At 37.4% G+C, this 13,202-nt stretch overlaps 1 protein-coding gene across 1 annotated transcript in view; it reads right to left on the reverse strand.

The window, feature by feature from the left end:
- The window catches only part of LOC140208223 (docking protein 5-like), a 520,777-nt gene extending 512,108 nt beyond the window's left edge, over positions 1 to 8,669 (reverse strand). The window contains exon 1 of the mRNA XM_072276739.1: positions 8,470 to 8,669. Coding sequence (XP_072132840.1) covers positions 8,470 to 8,535 — 66 coding nt within the window. The 5' untranslated portion in view covers positions 8,536 to 8,669. The remainder of the gene's footprint in view (positions 1 to 8,469) is intronic.
- Positions 8,670 to 13,202: the final 4,533 nt, after the last annotated feature.

Here is a 13,202-nt window from a genome sequence, read left to right on the forward strand (position 1 = left end):
AGATTAGGGGACCAAAACTGCACACAATACTCCAGGTGTGGTCTCACCAAGGCCTTGTACAACTGCAGTAGTACCTCCCTGCTCCTGTACTCGAATCCTCTTGCTATAAATGCCAGCATACCATTCGCCTTTTTCGCCGCCTGCTGTACCTGCATGCCCACTTTCAATGACTGGTGTACAATGACACCCAGGTCTCGTTGCACCTCCCCTTTTCCTAATCGGCCACCATTCAGATAATAATCTGTTTTCCTATTTTTGCCACCAAAGTGGATAACTTCACATTTATCCACATTAAATTGCATCTGCCATGAATTTGCCCACTCACCCAACCTATCCAAGTCACCCTGCATCCTCTTAGCATCCTCCTCACAGCTAACACTGCCACCCAGCTTCGTGTCATCCGCAAACTTGGAGATGCTGCATTTAACTCCCTCATCCAAGTCATTAATATATATTGTAAACAACTGAGGTCCCAGCACTGAGCCTTGCAGTACCCCACTAGTCACCACTAGTTTCCTCCTTACTCCCATCAACACAATGAGTTTTCTAATTTGTCTCATTTGTGGATACCTTTGTCACAAGAGTCAATAGGAAGGGTGTAGATATTTGTTCTGAATTTTGAGACTGTAATCCAATCTGATGATTTAGTGAAATAATGACAGAATGCCTCCGTCAAAAAGTTGCTGATCTACAATTAAGAAATAAGTGGACCCATCTCCACTTGTTCAATATGATGTGAACAATCACGTCACACCATTCAAAAAGGGTTTGCAAGTTAATATTTCCCTTGTATGGCTATGAGCAAAAGACAATTTGATTTATGTTTGTACATATGAAAAAGACTAGGTTGTGCACTTTTCCATTTTAGTCACTGGGACAGCCCTTGGCATCCCATTAATCCCTTCCTTTTGCATTGGTTTTGAAACTCAGAATGAACCTTTAACAAATGTAAATTTGTAGGTCTCAATTATTAAACCTCTTACTTAATGTACCTTTACTATTTTTGCAAAGAGCAAGACTCTCAACAACCTGAATTTAATTCCTGCCACTGTCTATAGGAATTTGTACATTCCTCCTGTGACCACGTGGGTTTCCTCTGGGTGCTCTGGTTTCCTGCACATTTCACAGATCAGGTTTAGTAAGCTGTGGGCATGCTATGTTGCCACCAGAAGCATGCGGACACCTGCAGGATGCCCCCAGCACATCCTTAAACTGTATTGGTTGTGGATGCAAGTGATGCATTTCACTCTATGTTTCGATGTGCATGTGATAAATAAAGATACAGTAATCTGATCTATTCTCTGATCTTTGTTCAAATGAACTGCTGGCCTGAAGAAACTACAGTATGCAATTAGTGGATTTGATGAATCAAGGTCAGGGGAAGCAGCCAAACCAATTGTTTCCTCCCACTTTATGGACTCTGATCTGATTCTTGATCTGGGATAATCTAATCAGGGCAATTGAATGTGGACACAAGGAGCTTCAAGTAATAACCTGCTAAACCTGAGACCATTCTCAGATGAGTAGCAACTTATTATGTAAAATGCCAGACCTACCAAAGAAGCAATCTATAATCTCGTTAGACTCCATCTGTGTCGCCTCATTTAACTGGTTTGGACCAGTCTGAGTTGAAAGAGACAAATACACAAGACTGGGGTGGGCCGAACCATGAAACAATGGAGGTTGCAGCCCTGGACAAGAACCAGTAGGAAGGTGATCCAAATAGGTCAGGTGACCTTGAGCCAATGGAATGGAGATCCACCTGTTCAACTGATGAGAAACACTATACGAGTCAGGAGCTCCAAGTGTGTAGGGGCAATAACACTCCAGCAACCAGAGACCAACCATCATGGATAAGGAAGACCCTATAGGCACGTGGGGGTCAGAACTATGAAGGATGCCTAGCCAATGTAGACTCCTTTCCCAAGTAATACCTTTTCTCTTAATTGAGTGTTCATGGAGGGTCAGGGATTCTGGAGGGGTGCACACAGGTAGTTTGTTTGTGAACCCACTTGCTTTTAGTTGAGTTAGTAAAGGTTACTTGTCAGTAAATACAGATTTTCTGTGCCTCACTTATAATTAAGGGCTATCTTTTGTAATAGAGCGATATCAATTATACTGTATATTGGTTGCAACACTTACATATATTGGATTAGCTACTGTACATAAAAGAAATTGATTGTGAACCAACTTGAGATATCCCTGGAGAGGTGTAATGTGGATATTAATCAGAAACTACAGCTATATTGAATGAATAACCTGCACTTTAAGCAATATCAGCACTTTGTGTCCATGGGAAACATTCATAGTACACTTCTAATTTTATCACACAGGATAAATAGCCCATAAATATTTTTTTCACAAAAAATCCCTCTCCATCACTATCAGGTTCCTAAGGACTCAAATGTGTTCTTCAACTGGGCATTAGAAAGAAAGAAAAGATCCCAATAATTTACTACTTCACCCAGGAAGTTTGATATCAAACATCTTCCTAGTTTGTTGTCATAAGATTCTGATCAAATTAATACCATAAGACAAAGGTGCAGAAGTCGGCCATTCGGCCCATCGAGTCTACTCCACCATTTTATCATGAGCTGATCCATTCTCCCATTTAGTCCCACTCCCCTGCCTTCTCACCATAACCTTTGATGCCCTGGCTACTCAGATACCTATCAATCTCTGCCTTAAATACACCCAATGACTTGACCTCCACTGCCGCCCATAGCAACAAGTTCCACAGATTCACCACCCTCTGGCTAAAAAAATTTCTTCACATCTCTGATCTGAATGGGCGCCCTTTAATCCTTAAGTCATGCCCTCTCGTACTAGGCTCCCCACCATGGGAAACAACTTTGCCACATCCACTCTGTCCATGCCTTTCAACATTCAAAATGTTTCTATGAGGTGCCCCCTCATCCTTCTAAACTCCAAGGAGTACAGTCCAAGAGTAGTCAAATGTTCCTCATATGTTAACCTTCTCATTCCCAGAATCATTCTACTGAACTTTCTCTGAACCCTCTCCAATGTTAGCATATCCTTCCTTAAATAAGGAGACCAAAACTGCCCACAGTACTCCAAGTGAGGTCTTACCAGTGCCTTATACAGCCTCAACTTCACATCCCTGTTCCTATATTCTATTCCTCTAGAAATGACTGCCAACATTGCATTCACCTTCTTCACCACTGACTCAACCTGGAGGTTAACCTTAAGGGTATCCTGCATGAGGACTCCCAAGTCCCATTGCATCTCAGAACTTTGAAATCTCTCCCCATTTAAATAATAGTCTGTCCATTTATTTCTTCTACCAAAGTGCATAACCATACACTTTCCAACATTGTATTTCATTTGTCACTTCTTTGCCCATTCTCCCGATCTATCCAAGTCTCTCTGCAGAATCTCTGCTTTCTCAGCACTACCAGCCCCTCCACCTATCGTTGTATCATCAGCAAACTTAGCCTCAAATTAAGCAGAGGATTTGGAATCACACATAAAAACAGTAGTAGAATGCAGTTATGTTAATGGGTTGGTAACCCAAGATTATGATTGTGGTGGAATTTATAAAGTCATGGAGCTATACAGCATTAAAATGGGTTATTGGACCCAATATGCCATTTACAACCTTTTTGTCCATCTACACTAATCCTGTTTTCCTATAATAGGTCTGATTCTTTCTGCTCCCCATCTATGTAACTGTCTGTCCAAATGGCTCCAAAATGTAGCGATTGTATCTGATTCTCATCACTTCCTCTAGTTGCAAGTTTCAAATATATACCACTCTCTGCGTGAAAGACTTCTATTTCACTCTTATTTCTTCTATAGGGAAAATATTCAAGTGTTCAATTTAATATCCGAAAATGTACGCAGAATACAACCAGAAACCCTTATTCTTCACAGAATGAATGACAGAAAAAGGTTAGAACCCAAATACCTTCTCCCCCTCCCACACCCAAGCAGCAGGAAAAGCATCAATCATTTCCCCTCCCCCTACTTTCTCAGCAAAAGCATCAATCCTCCCCCACCACCCACCATGCCAACAAAAGCAAACCCATCAGAAACCGTAATGTAGAGTCTATCAAGAACTTTTGTCCATCCCAACATTTTGACATGTCAGACAGGCTCTCTCTCACTAGATTATCTATGCTCATTTAATTTTCTACATCTCTATCATGTCACCACTCAGTTTCCTTCACTGCAGGGAAATCAAACTCAGCCTATCCAATCTGTCCCCAGCACTTTGGTTCCAATCCAGTCAGCATCCTTGTCTATTTTCTTTGCACTTTCTCCAGCACAATCATCTATTTGTCAGAGTGACATCTAGAATTGCACATGATATTCCAAGTGGAGTCTAACCAGTATTTTGTAATGTTATAACATGAAACACCAACTTTCATATTCTATTCCTCCACCCATGAAGGCAAGCATGCTATATGCTCTCTTCACCACCTACCTGGCAGCTTTGTTATCTTCAGGTCAAGTTTAATTGTCAGTCAACCATACATAAGTATCCATGAATACAACAATGCAACAGTGTTCCTCTAGGCCCAAGCTGCAAACTGCAGTACCAACAGTCATACACAGCACAAGGCACATACAGCAAATAATATAGCAGTAAAAATACAGTGTTGGCACATGGCCAAATGGTTAAGGCGTTTGTCTAGTGATGTGAAGGTCGCTAGTTCGAGCCTTGGCTGAGGCAGCGCGTTGTGTCCTTGAGCAAGGCACTTAACCACACATTGCTCTGCGACAACACCGGTGCCAAGCCGTATTGGTTCTAATGTCTTGGACAACATCAGTGGTGTGGAGAGGGGAGACTTGCAGCATGGGCAACTGCCGGTCTTCCATACAACCTTGCTCAGGCCTATGCCCTGGAAACCTTCCAAGGCGCATTTGTATGGTCTCATGAGACTAACGGATGCCTATAAAATGTACAGTCACACAAAAATATTATATAGCCCATGTCTCCGAGTGTCACGTCCTGTAGATTGATGGTACATCGATATTGTTGGAGAAAACAAGCCCATTGCAGTTCACAGACAAACAGAGTCAAGTTTGTCTTCCTCCGAGCGAACACTGGAGAGCAGCATTGACAGGAAAGGCAAGCCTCCAACCCAGCATGAATACTGTGCCACACCACCCTGGTGTCTCACCTCTGGGGCAGCAGCAACAGGCGACAGCATGCTATAAAGCAATTACTATACTACAACCAAAGCTCCGTAGCTGTCCCGCTGCTGGTCTCACCCATAAACCAATGAACTGAATTTGCAGTATTCTACATTACCAATGTCTAATGTCAGTTAATAATTGATATTATTATTGATAACCACAAAACATATCTATTTCAGTGATATCTTCAGCGCAGAAATTCAATGTATGTTACCAATGTGGCCTAAATGTGAAGAAATGTGAAGAAGTCAGATTCCTTCTGAAGTGGGCCAGCATGCCATTAAGTTCAAGGACATTTAGGAATAAGCAACATATTAGGCCCTGTTTGAAAAGCTAAGATCCCATGAAAGAAATAGTGAAAAAAGCAATAATTTGTCAGTAAAGCAATCTATTTACCAATAAATGTTTATTGAAAAATATCACAGTCTTGCACCATCACTTGAGATTTTAGAAGAATCTCCCCATTAATCTACAAAGAAAATCTTTCATATTCTTCCCCATTAGTTCATCAGGAATTTCAATGCAGACCATTAAATCTCAAAGTCACTCACCTATTAAAATTACAGTAAGGCAAAAGAAGAAAGCTATATTCCCCACTAGCCAGTGAAAATGAAGGCAGGTGTTTGTTGAAACTTCAAAAAGAGCACCATGGCTGTCACTAATGTTAGTCACCTGTCATTCAGTTTTCTTTACTGTCAAAAAGACAGAAGAAAAAAATGTTTAAAATTTTGTTCGAAAAGCTGGTTAAATGGTGCCACAACATCAACCTCTCATTCAACATCAGCAAAACCACTAAGCTGACTATTTATTATAGAAGGAAGAAACCAAAGATCTATAAGCCAGTCCTCATTAAGGGATCAGAGGTAGAATATCATAACTTTAATTTTCTTGGCATTATCATATCAGAGGTTCTGTCCTGAGACTAACACATAAGTACCATTACAAAGGAGGTCCAGCAATGCCTCTAGTTAGAAGTTTGAACTAATTTGGTATGTCATTGAAAACCTTGACGAACTTCTATAGATGCACAGTAGAGAGTATCCTGACTCATTGCATCACGGCCTGGTACGGAAATACCAATACACAAGAGTGGAAAAGCCTACAAAAGTAGTGGATACAGTCTGGTCCACTGCAAGTAAAGCCCACCCCACTGTTGAGCACATCTACAAGCAATGCTGCCATAAGAAAGCAGTATTCATTATCAAGGATCCCACTATACCAGCCATGCTCGCTTCTCACTACAACCATCGGTAAAGAAGTACAGAGGCCTTAGGTCTCACACCACCAGGTTCAGGAACTTTTCTTATCCTTCTGGTATCAGACTTCTAAACTAGTGCAGATAACTTCACTCACCTCAAACATAAATTGATTCCTCAGCCAGTGGACTAACTTCCAAGGTTCTACAACTTAAGTTCTCAGTTTTATTTAATTACTATTATTATATGCACAGTTTGTCTTTTTTTAAACATTGGTTGTTTATCAGCCATTGTATGTAGTTTTCACTGACTCTGTCATATTTCTTTTTTCTACTCTGAATGATTACGAGAAAATTGATCTCAAGGTAGTATCTGGTGACATATAGACACTTCGATAAGACATTTACTTTGAATTTTGACATATGCACTAATATAATCATATTAGCTCAGCTAAAGCTCAGTTAAAACACTCTTCAAAGAAAAAAAAAAGGACAACCTTTCATGCTTAGGTTGCCCTCATTTTATTTTCAAATCAACAAATTATTGTGTCTTTTGAGACTGATAATTATGGTGATATATTAGTTATATTTACTTTTTAAAATGCAAATAAAATAGAGTGTTGATGTCCCGAATAATCAAGAAGATGTTATTTCCTGACCACAAGACTGGACACTCTGCACATTTAACAGTCAAGAGGGATGTAAATTTAACTTCATATAGCATTGTGGTAACCAAATAAGCAAACAAACTAGCATCATAAAACCAATGGGACGGTTGTGTTTGTGCATTTCTATCATTTCATTTATCATGATGTCAAGAATAAATGTACCGCCACCTGTGCACAATACCTGCCTCTCATTTTTTTAAGCATTTTATGTGCACATTTCACATTCATTTGTACACAATATCTTTCTTGTGCACCTTATCTTTCTTGTACTGATTCTCTTACTTTCATACATTATACATTAAAAGAGCTCTTTGCAAAGTCCCTGACACATGTGCTTTATTCATTTAATACATCCAATAAAAGCAGATACATTGCAGTAAGTATGTTATGTTGTATCACTGACTTCAAGCATATGATTCAGAATAATGCTGATTTCATCCTTGTTAAAAAAACAATAAATGCCCAACAATTTTTTATAGATAGGCAACTTCACTTTAGACCTTTAATTAATCTGTCTTTTTAGGCATCATCTGATTTTGCTACCGATGACATTTAGTCTGCAGTTAGTTTAACATACAGGGTGTTTTATTACCTTCTGAATTTTTGATGGCAATAATTGATAAGTACTACAACAGCAATTCACACAAGACAAATTTATTGTCTAGGAAATTGTTCCAATTAGCAATATTTGAATAATTATTTTCCTTATATTGATTAAAATAAGAAACTTTCCTAAGTATTCTCTGTAATCTTATTATTTGGTTGAGCTCAAGCAACAATGAAGCAACAACACTTTAAACAACACACTTTGTAGTGAGATTATAAATCAAATGTTATGAAAAAACAAGGAACTAATAATCTTCATTGCACCATTTCACAATTTTGCTCCCATGAAGCATATTTATAAGAGTAACTTTCACTCGTTCAGCTCAGCGTCACACGTGTTGAAAATAAAAAAACGACATATGCAGTGTTTAAAGCAAGTACTGATTATAAATGAATAATGCAACACACATTGAGATTTTCATTGCTAACAGTTTTTTTTTAAAACTGGATTTATCTGCTTTGATTACTTGTTTCTGTTTTTTTTTCCTATTTGGAACATCATTGCAATGTTAAATTAATAACATTTTATGTCAATTATGCTTTAAATTAATTAGTGACAACAACTTTTCCAGAAGCTTAACACAAATCTTCAGGAATTTTTGGAAAGTTAAATATATATCCTTGCAGACAACATTGCCGTTAAATGAAACAAACCCAGACAAGTACAGTGCTTATGATCTCATGAACTCTGGATGTAATCCCTGGTTTCTAATTTATAGTAACAGCTAGTACCTGAGCTATACTTATTGTTAATAACGTATATTCCATTCATTGTGAATATTGACACAAGGAAAATGGCTTAGCTTAAAGAACAAAGCATGAGAGAGAAACACTCACCCCTAAACGTCTGCTCCGAATCTTCACATATCCCTGCTTGACAATGTCATTAAAATTTGAAGCCATTACTTTTCTGCTCGGCTCAGTAACTGAATAATATTTCAACACTGTACTCCAGCTCTAAAGGCAGTTTCTCCCGCTCTCAGTTTATCCACAGCTCAGCATCTGCTTAAACCACCCGGCCCAAGGGTTAGCAACGAGGCTTATTCCACCTACAAAGTAAGGGAGAGACAGTGAGGCAGTATGTCAGAGTGAGAATGCATCAGCTGATACTCTATCATTGCTGCTTCACGGAATGTACCAACATTCTCACTCACTGAAGGGCTTGTGCCAAAGGGTTCATGTCTATTAGAATGAAGTTATTGGCTCAAGCACAATGTTCTGATGCCAAAGACTGGGTCTTCTGTCAAAAGACCTAAACAAATGCTATTAATCTATTATTAGCTACTTCAATAAAAACCTTCACAGTATTTTTCACTTGTATGCAAAGCTCAGACATGGAATTAAAATAACCCTTCAGAAAAATGTAGGAAAAGCTATCTTCTACAAAATACTATTTGCAAAAGAAAATTGATTTGTGTATTGTGATTCAAATTCTTTTTAAAATAGGAATTACAGATGAGATTCATTATACTTGCTGCAAGGCTACCAAATAAAGTATTGCTGTAGTTTAAACTAATCTATTAATCACTGCTTCTGTCAAAAATATAGAATTACTTCATCAGTAGCATATGTACCTCAGCCCTCTGATATCTAGCAGCAGGTATCTTGCAAAGAAATTAGTATCTATCAAATGTGAAAATACAGTATGCATCAGACTTTTATTTCTACCAAGTTTACCAATAATAAACATTTATCTATATTTAATTATTCTGTGCATAAAATAAATATTGCACCTAATAAAAACAGAGTGAACTTTTTAAAAAATTATTGTTCAGAGCTTCAAATTATTTTACATATAAATTGTAAATCAGAAGAAGGCTGCATTTTTCCATAAATTCTTGTTGCCAAAAGCTCAAAATATACATATAAAGTGGGTGAAAACGGGAGTGTTTTGCATCTATAATGTGTATTAGTACTAGATTTTTTTTTTCTTTAACCACCTTGGTTGGGAGCATTTTATATACAGTAAGTGCAAGGCTGATACAGTCAGAGGCACATCATTTACCTGTCTGGGCACATCAAGGCATGGTATACAGAGGCAATGAATTCATATACAAAGCCCCACTTTATGCATAATACAATGCAGGGGTTTGATACTCACTTCCAAAAAAATATTAAATGTTGCATGCAACATAAGGATCAGTCTGTTTGTATCCCATCCACTTAATATAAATGGAAGTGAAAACCCTTCATGAATAAGACCCACCCAAGGATACGTATCGCCTATGGGCAGATTTGAAAGCCTCTTTCACTTATGAGTAGAGCAAATATCAGCTTGCAGGCAGCTGACATCATGTCCCTGCCCTGTTTTTTTTTCTGTGGCCCACTTTTTTCCTCGAGGTCTACTTTTTCACTAAAGGGATGGAGAACAAAAATAATGATCTGGTGGCAAATGTTGTCTTGACTTATTCTCATTGCAAACTACAAGTTGGCAACCATCGTACTTGCACACAGTTTTAGAAATACTTGGCAAAGCATTGAAGGCATGCAGTGTAACCAAATTTGTTCTGGGTTCAGAGGATTTATCAATCATCCAGAAACTTTGGGTCACAACACTTACTCTCTAATATGTAAATTAAACCATAAGATCAGCACAGATGATTGTTACATACTTAGGATGAGCAACTGGGAAAATTTCATTACAGCCGGACTGAAGCTTTCGTTTCTTCTACTTTATACACTCCAATGCAAATGGTTATTCCAACATTATTCATTCTTTATAAGGGATATGCTGAGATTCAGAAATGCATTATAGACCATCCCAGGTTGCCAGGTTGCAAATGCCTATCTGGTGGACACCCCTCATCCACCATATGGATGAGCTCTTGTAATACTACCAAATTTAAAAATCTGATGTACTTACATACATTCTATCCTATGAATGGCAGAAATAGTTCCCTCTGTCTCACTCCACTTCAAGTAATTGTTCTGTTTCATCAGTTTTATGTGCTTTCAATGCTACTCATTCAATACCATGGAGAGCTGGTTATCATATTCAGTGATTATAATGTATTAGCTGACTTGTGGACATAAATTAATGCAAGGACATCTGTAAAAATGGATCTAGGGATGACTTTTTATATAAAAAAACAATCTTTATTCCTGTCTTTATGGACTATTTATGGTTACCCATGGATTCCTGCCAAGATGACTTACTAAGGACATATTGTCATTACATTTCTATAAGAAATTGAATGTGTTTCATTTTGCTTGGAAAGCATCCTTTCAGAATTTCCTGCACTTTAAGCTACTGATAGTCTATGGCCTTCTCATAGAACTGTTACATTACAGAGCAAAACCCTTCAGCTTAAAGAGCCCAGGGCACTGTTTAAGAGGCTCATATAGTCCCCATCTCTCTATCCTATTGCAATGAAATATTTTCCTTTCATGTATTTATCTGCTTCCACCATCCTTTCATGTATTAAGTTCGGGTTCTGACCTTGTGCTGCAATGAGTATATTCCTCTTTACATCTTTGGCTATTTTAATAATTTTCTGAAATCTGTGTCACCTGGTACTTGCCTCTATCAGTGGAAAAAAAATTGTTTATCCATTATGCCTAGACCTTTCATGATATTGAACACATCTTTGCTTAAGAGGAAGCCAACTCGTCTTCCCTAATTTACCAATAGCCCTTATTGATGGGGATTCATTTAGGCCTTCATAATCTTCTGTACATATTATGGCCAAAAGCGGGCAAAATACTCCAGCTGCAAGTGAACTTATGTATTTTAGAGGTTCAACAACTTTCTGGATTAGTACTTCATTGCTCTATGCATAAAGCCTAGAATACCATATCCATTTAAATTCAACATTTTCAACCCATCTTGCAAAGATTTATGAAAGCAAACACCTATTTTTCTCTGCTTCTAAACCATCAATTCAGAGAGTTTTCTTAATATATTGCATCTTCCTGTCAAAATATATTGCTTTGTATATTTTGGCATTCATCATGTGTCCACCTACTGCACCAACCAGCCTAGATCCTCAAAATCCATCACGGGTTTTGTGTCATGTGCACAGTTTGAGTTAGAGTTCTGTACATTGAAGTCCACATTTTAATCAATAAAGCGATAGTCCTTACACTGATACCTGGAAAACATCACAACTATATTCTGGTTCCTGTACCAATGTCATTACTTTATCTGTCTTGCCTTTTATTTCATGGCTAGAAAGGAAATTGTGGGATTGAGGAAAAGAGTTTAATGACATGAATGGCATAAATTAAACACATCTTTTAAACATTTTAAAAAATATCTTTCTTTTAAACTTGTGCCTTTAAAAGCTGAAAGAATGAGGCATAGAAGTGAATTTTTAATGCTCTTGTGGCTGTTTCATTTTGGACTTGGCACAGTGTTGATTCACCATCTGAATTCTAGTTCAAGGGATTTTCTGGTCTACACATACTTCTATTTCTCAAGACTCCATAAATCACAAAAAAAAAAAAAATTGCACTGTGATGGACAAGCCTTAACAATATTTCTAACAATTTCTGTAGATATCATGCAAATGTTACAACTTCATTCTTATCCACAAATTTCTCAATTAAATACCAGCATTGCACAGCAATTGAAGGAAGTAAGGCAATTTGATAGACTGTTCCCGATTTATGTTTGTTGCTGTATATGTACATTTACCTAAACTTTGTCCAATATTCTACTCAGTACTTCTATCTATCCTATAGATGTTAATATAATGCCTTCATATTTCTACATTTGTGAAGGTGCCATACTCAGCCCAAATGTTTTAAAATATAGCCAAATGAATCTGTCAATATGGATGAATTACCTTCTTTGATTCCCTGGTGTTCTTTAATCCATTTGTCATTTCTTTTCAAGATATAGTGAAATAAATCCTGATGTCATTCCACAAGTAACCACATCAAATTATTTTACTTACGTGAATGAAGTTTATTTTGAACATTTGCATAAAATAAGCAGGTCTGATAGTTAAAAGTACGATTGAACAGTCTGGCTCAAATGTTAATCTTAAAACACTTAAAGATCCATTTGCATAATTCTGTACACTAGTGAAATCCCAGAATTGAATTCAGGCATGTAACGCATCATTTATTTACATACTGAAAAGAAATGGATAAACATGCATTTAAATATGACATTTTCTTACAGCTATTTCATTAAATGCTCAGCAAGTCCATTTTCCCAGGATTTTCTGCCTGCTTCTAAACTGCAGGAATCACACACCACTTTTGCTTCCACACAGCACTCTATTAATGCACTGAGTGGCACTATTCCAATACTGTCTCTGAAAATAACCTCACCCTTTATACTGTTACATTCCTCATAAGGCTTACATACCATCTAAACATATTTAGCACATAGTTTCACAGTTTTATAAATGTCAAATTCTAATTAAAGTCTGCCTCATGTATTTGCTCATATAAACATTTAGTAGCCTGGAATTTGAGTAATTTTATGCAAAAAAGTGCTTTTTAAGACTATTATTTCATATAGAAAATAAGGAACTAGATAATCATTTGCATTAGTCCCAATTTTTCTCAATTTAGTTCCAAATCTAACACAACAAACTTAGTTATTACTGAATTTTCCA

This window comes from Mobula birostris, chromosome 2, assembly GCF_030028105.1.
Source record: "Mobula birostris isolate sMobBir1 chromosome 2, sMobBir1.hap1, whole genome shotgun sequence".
In the NCBI taxonomy this organism is placed as follows: Eukaryota; Metazoa; Chordata; class Chondrichthyes; order Myliobatiformes; family Myliobatidae; genus Mobula; species Mobula birostris.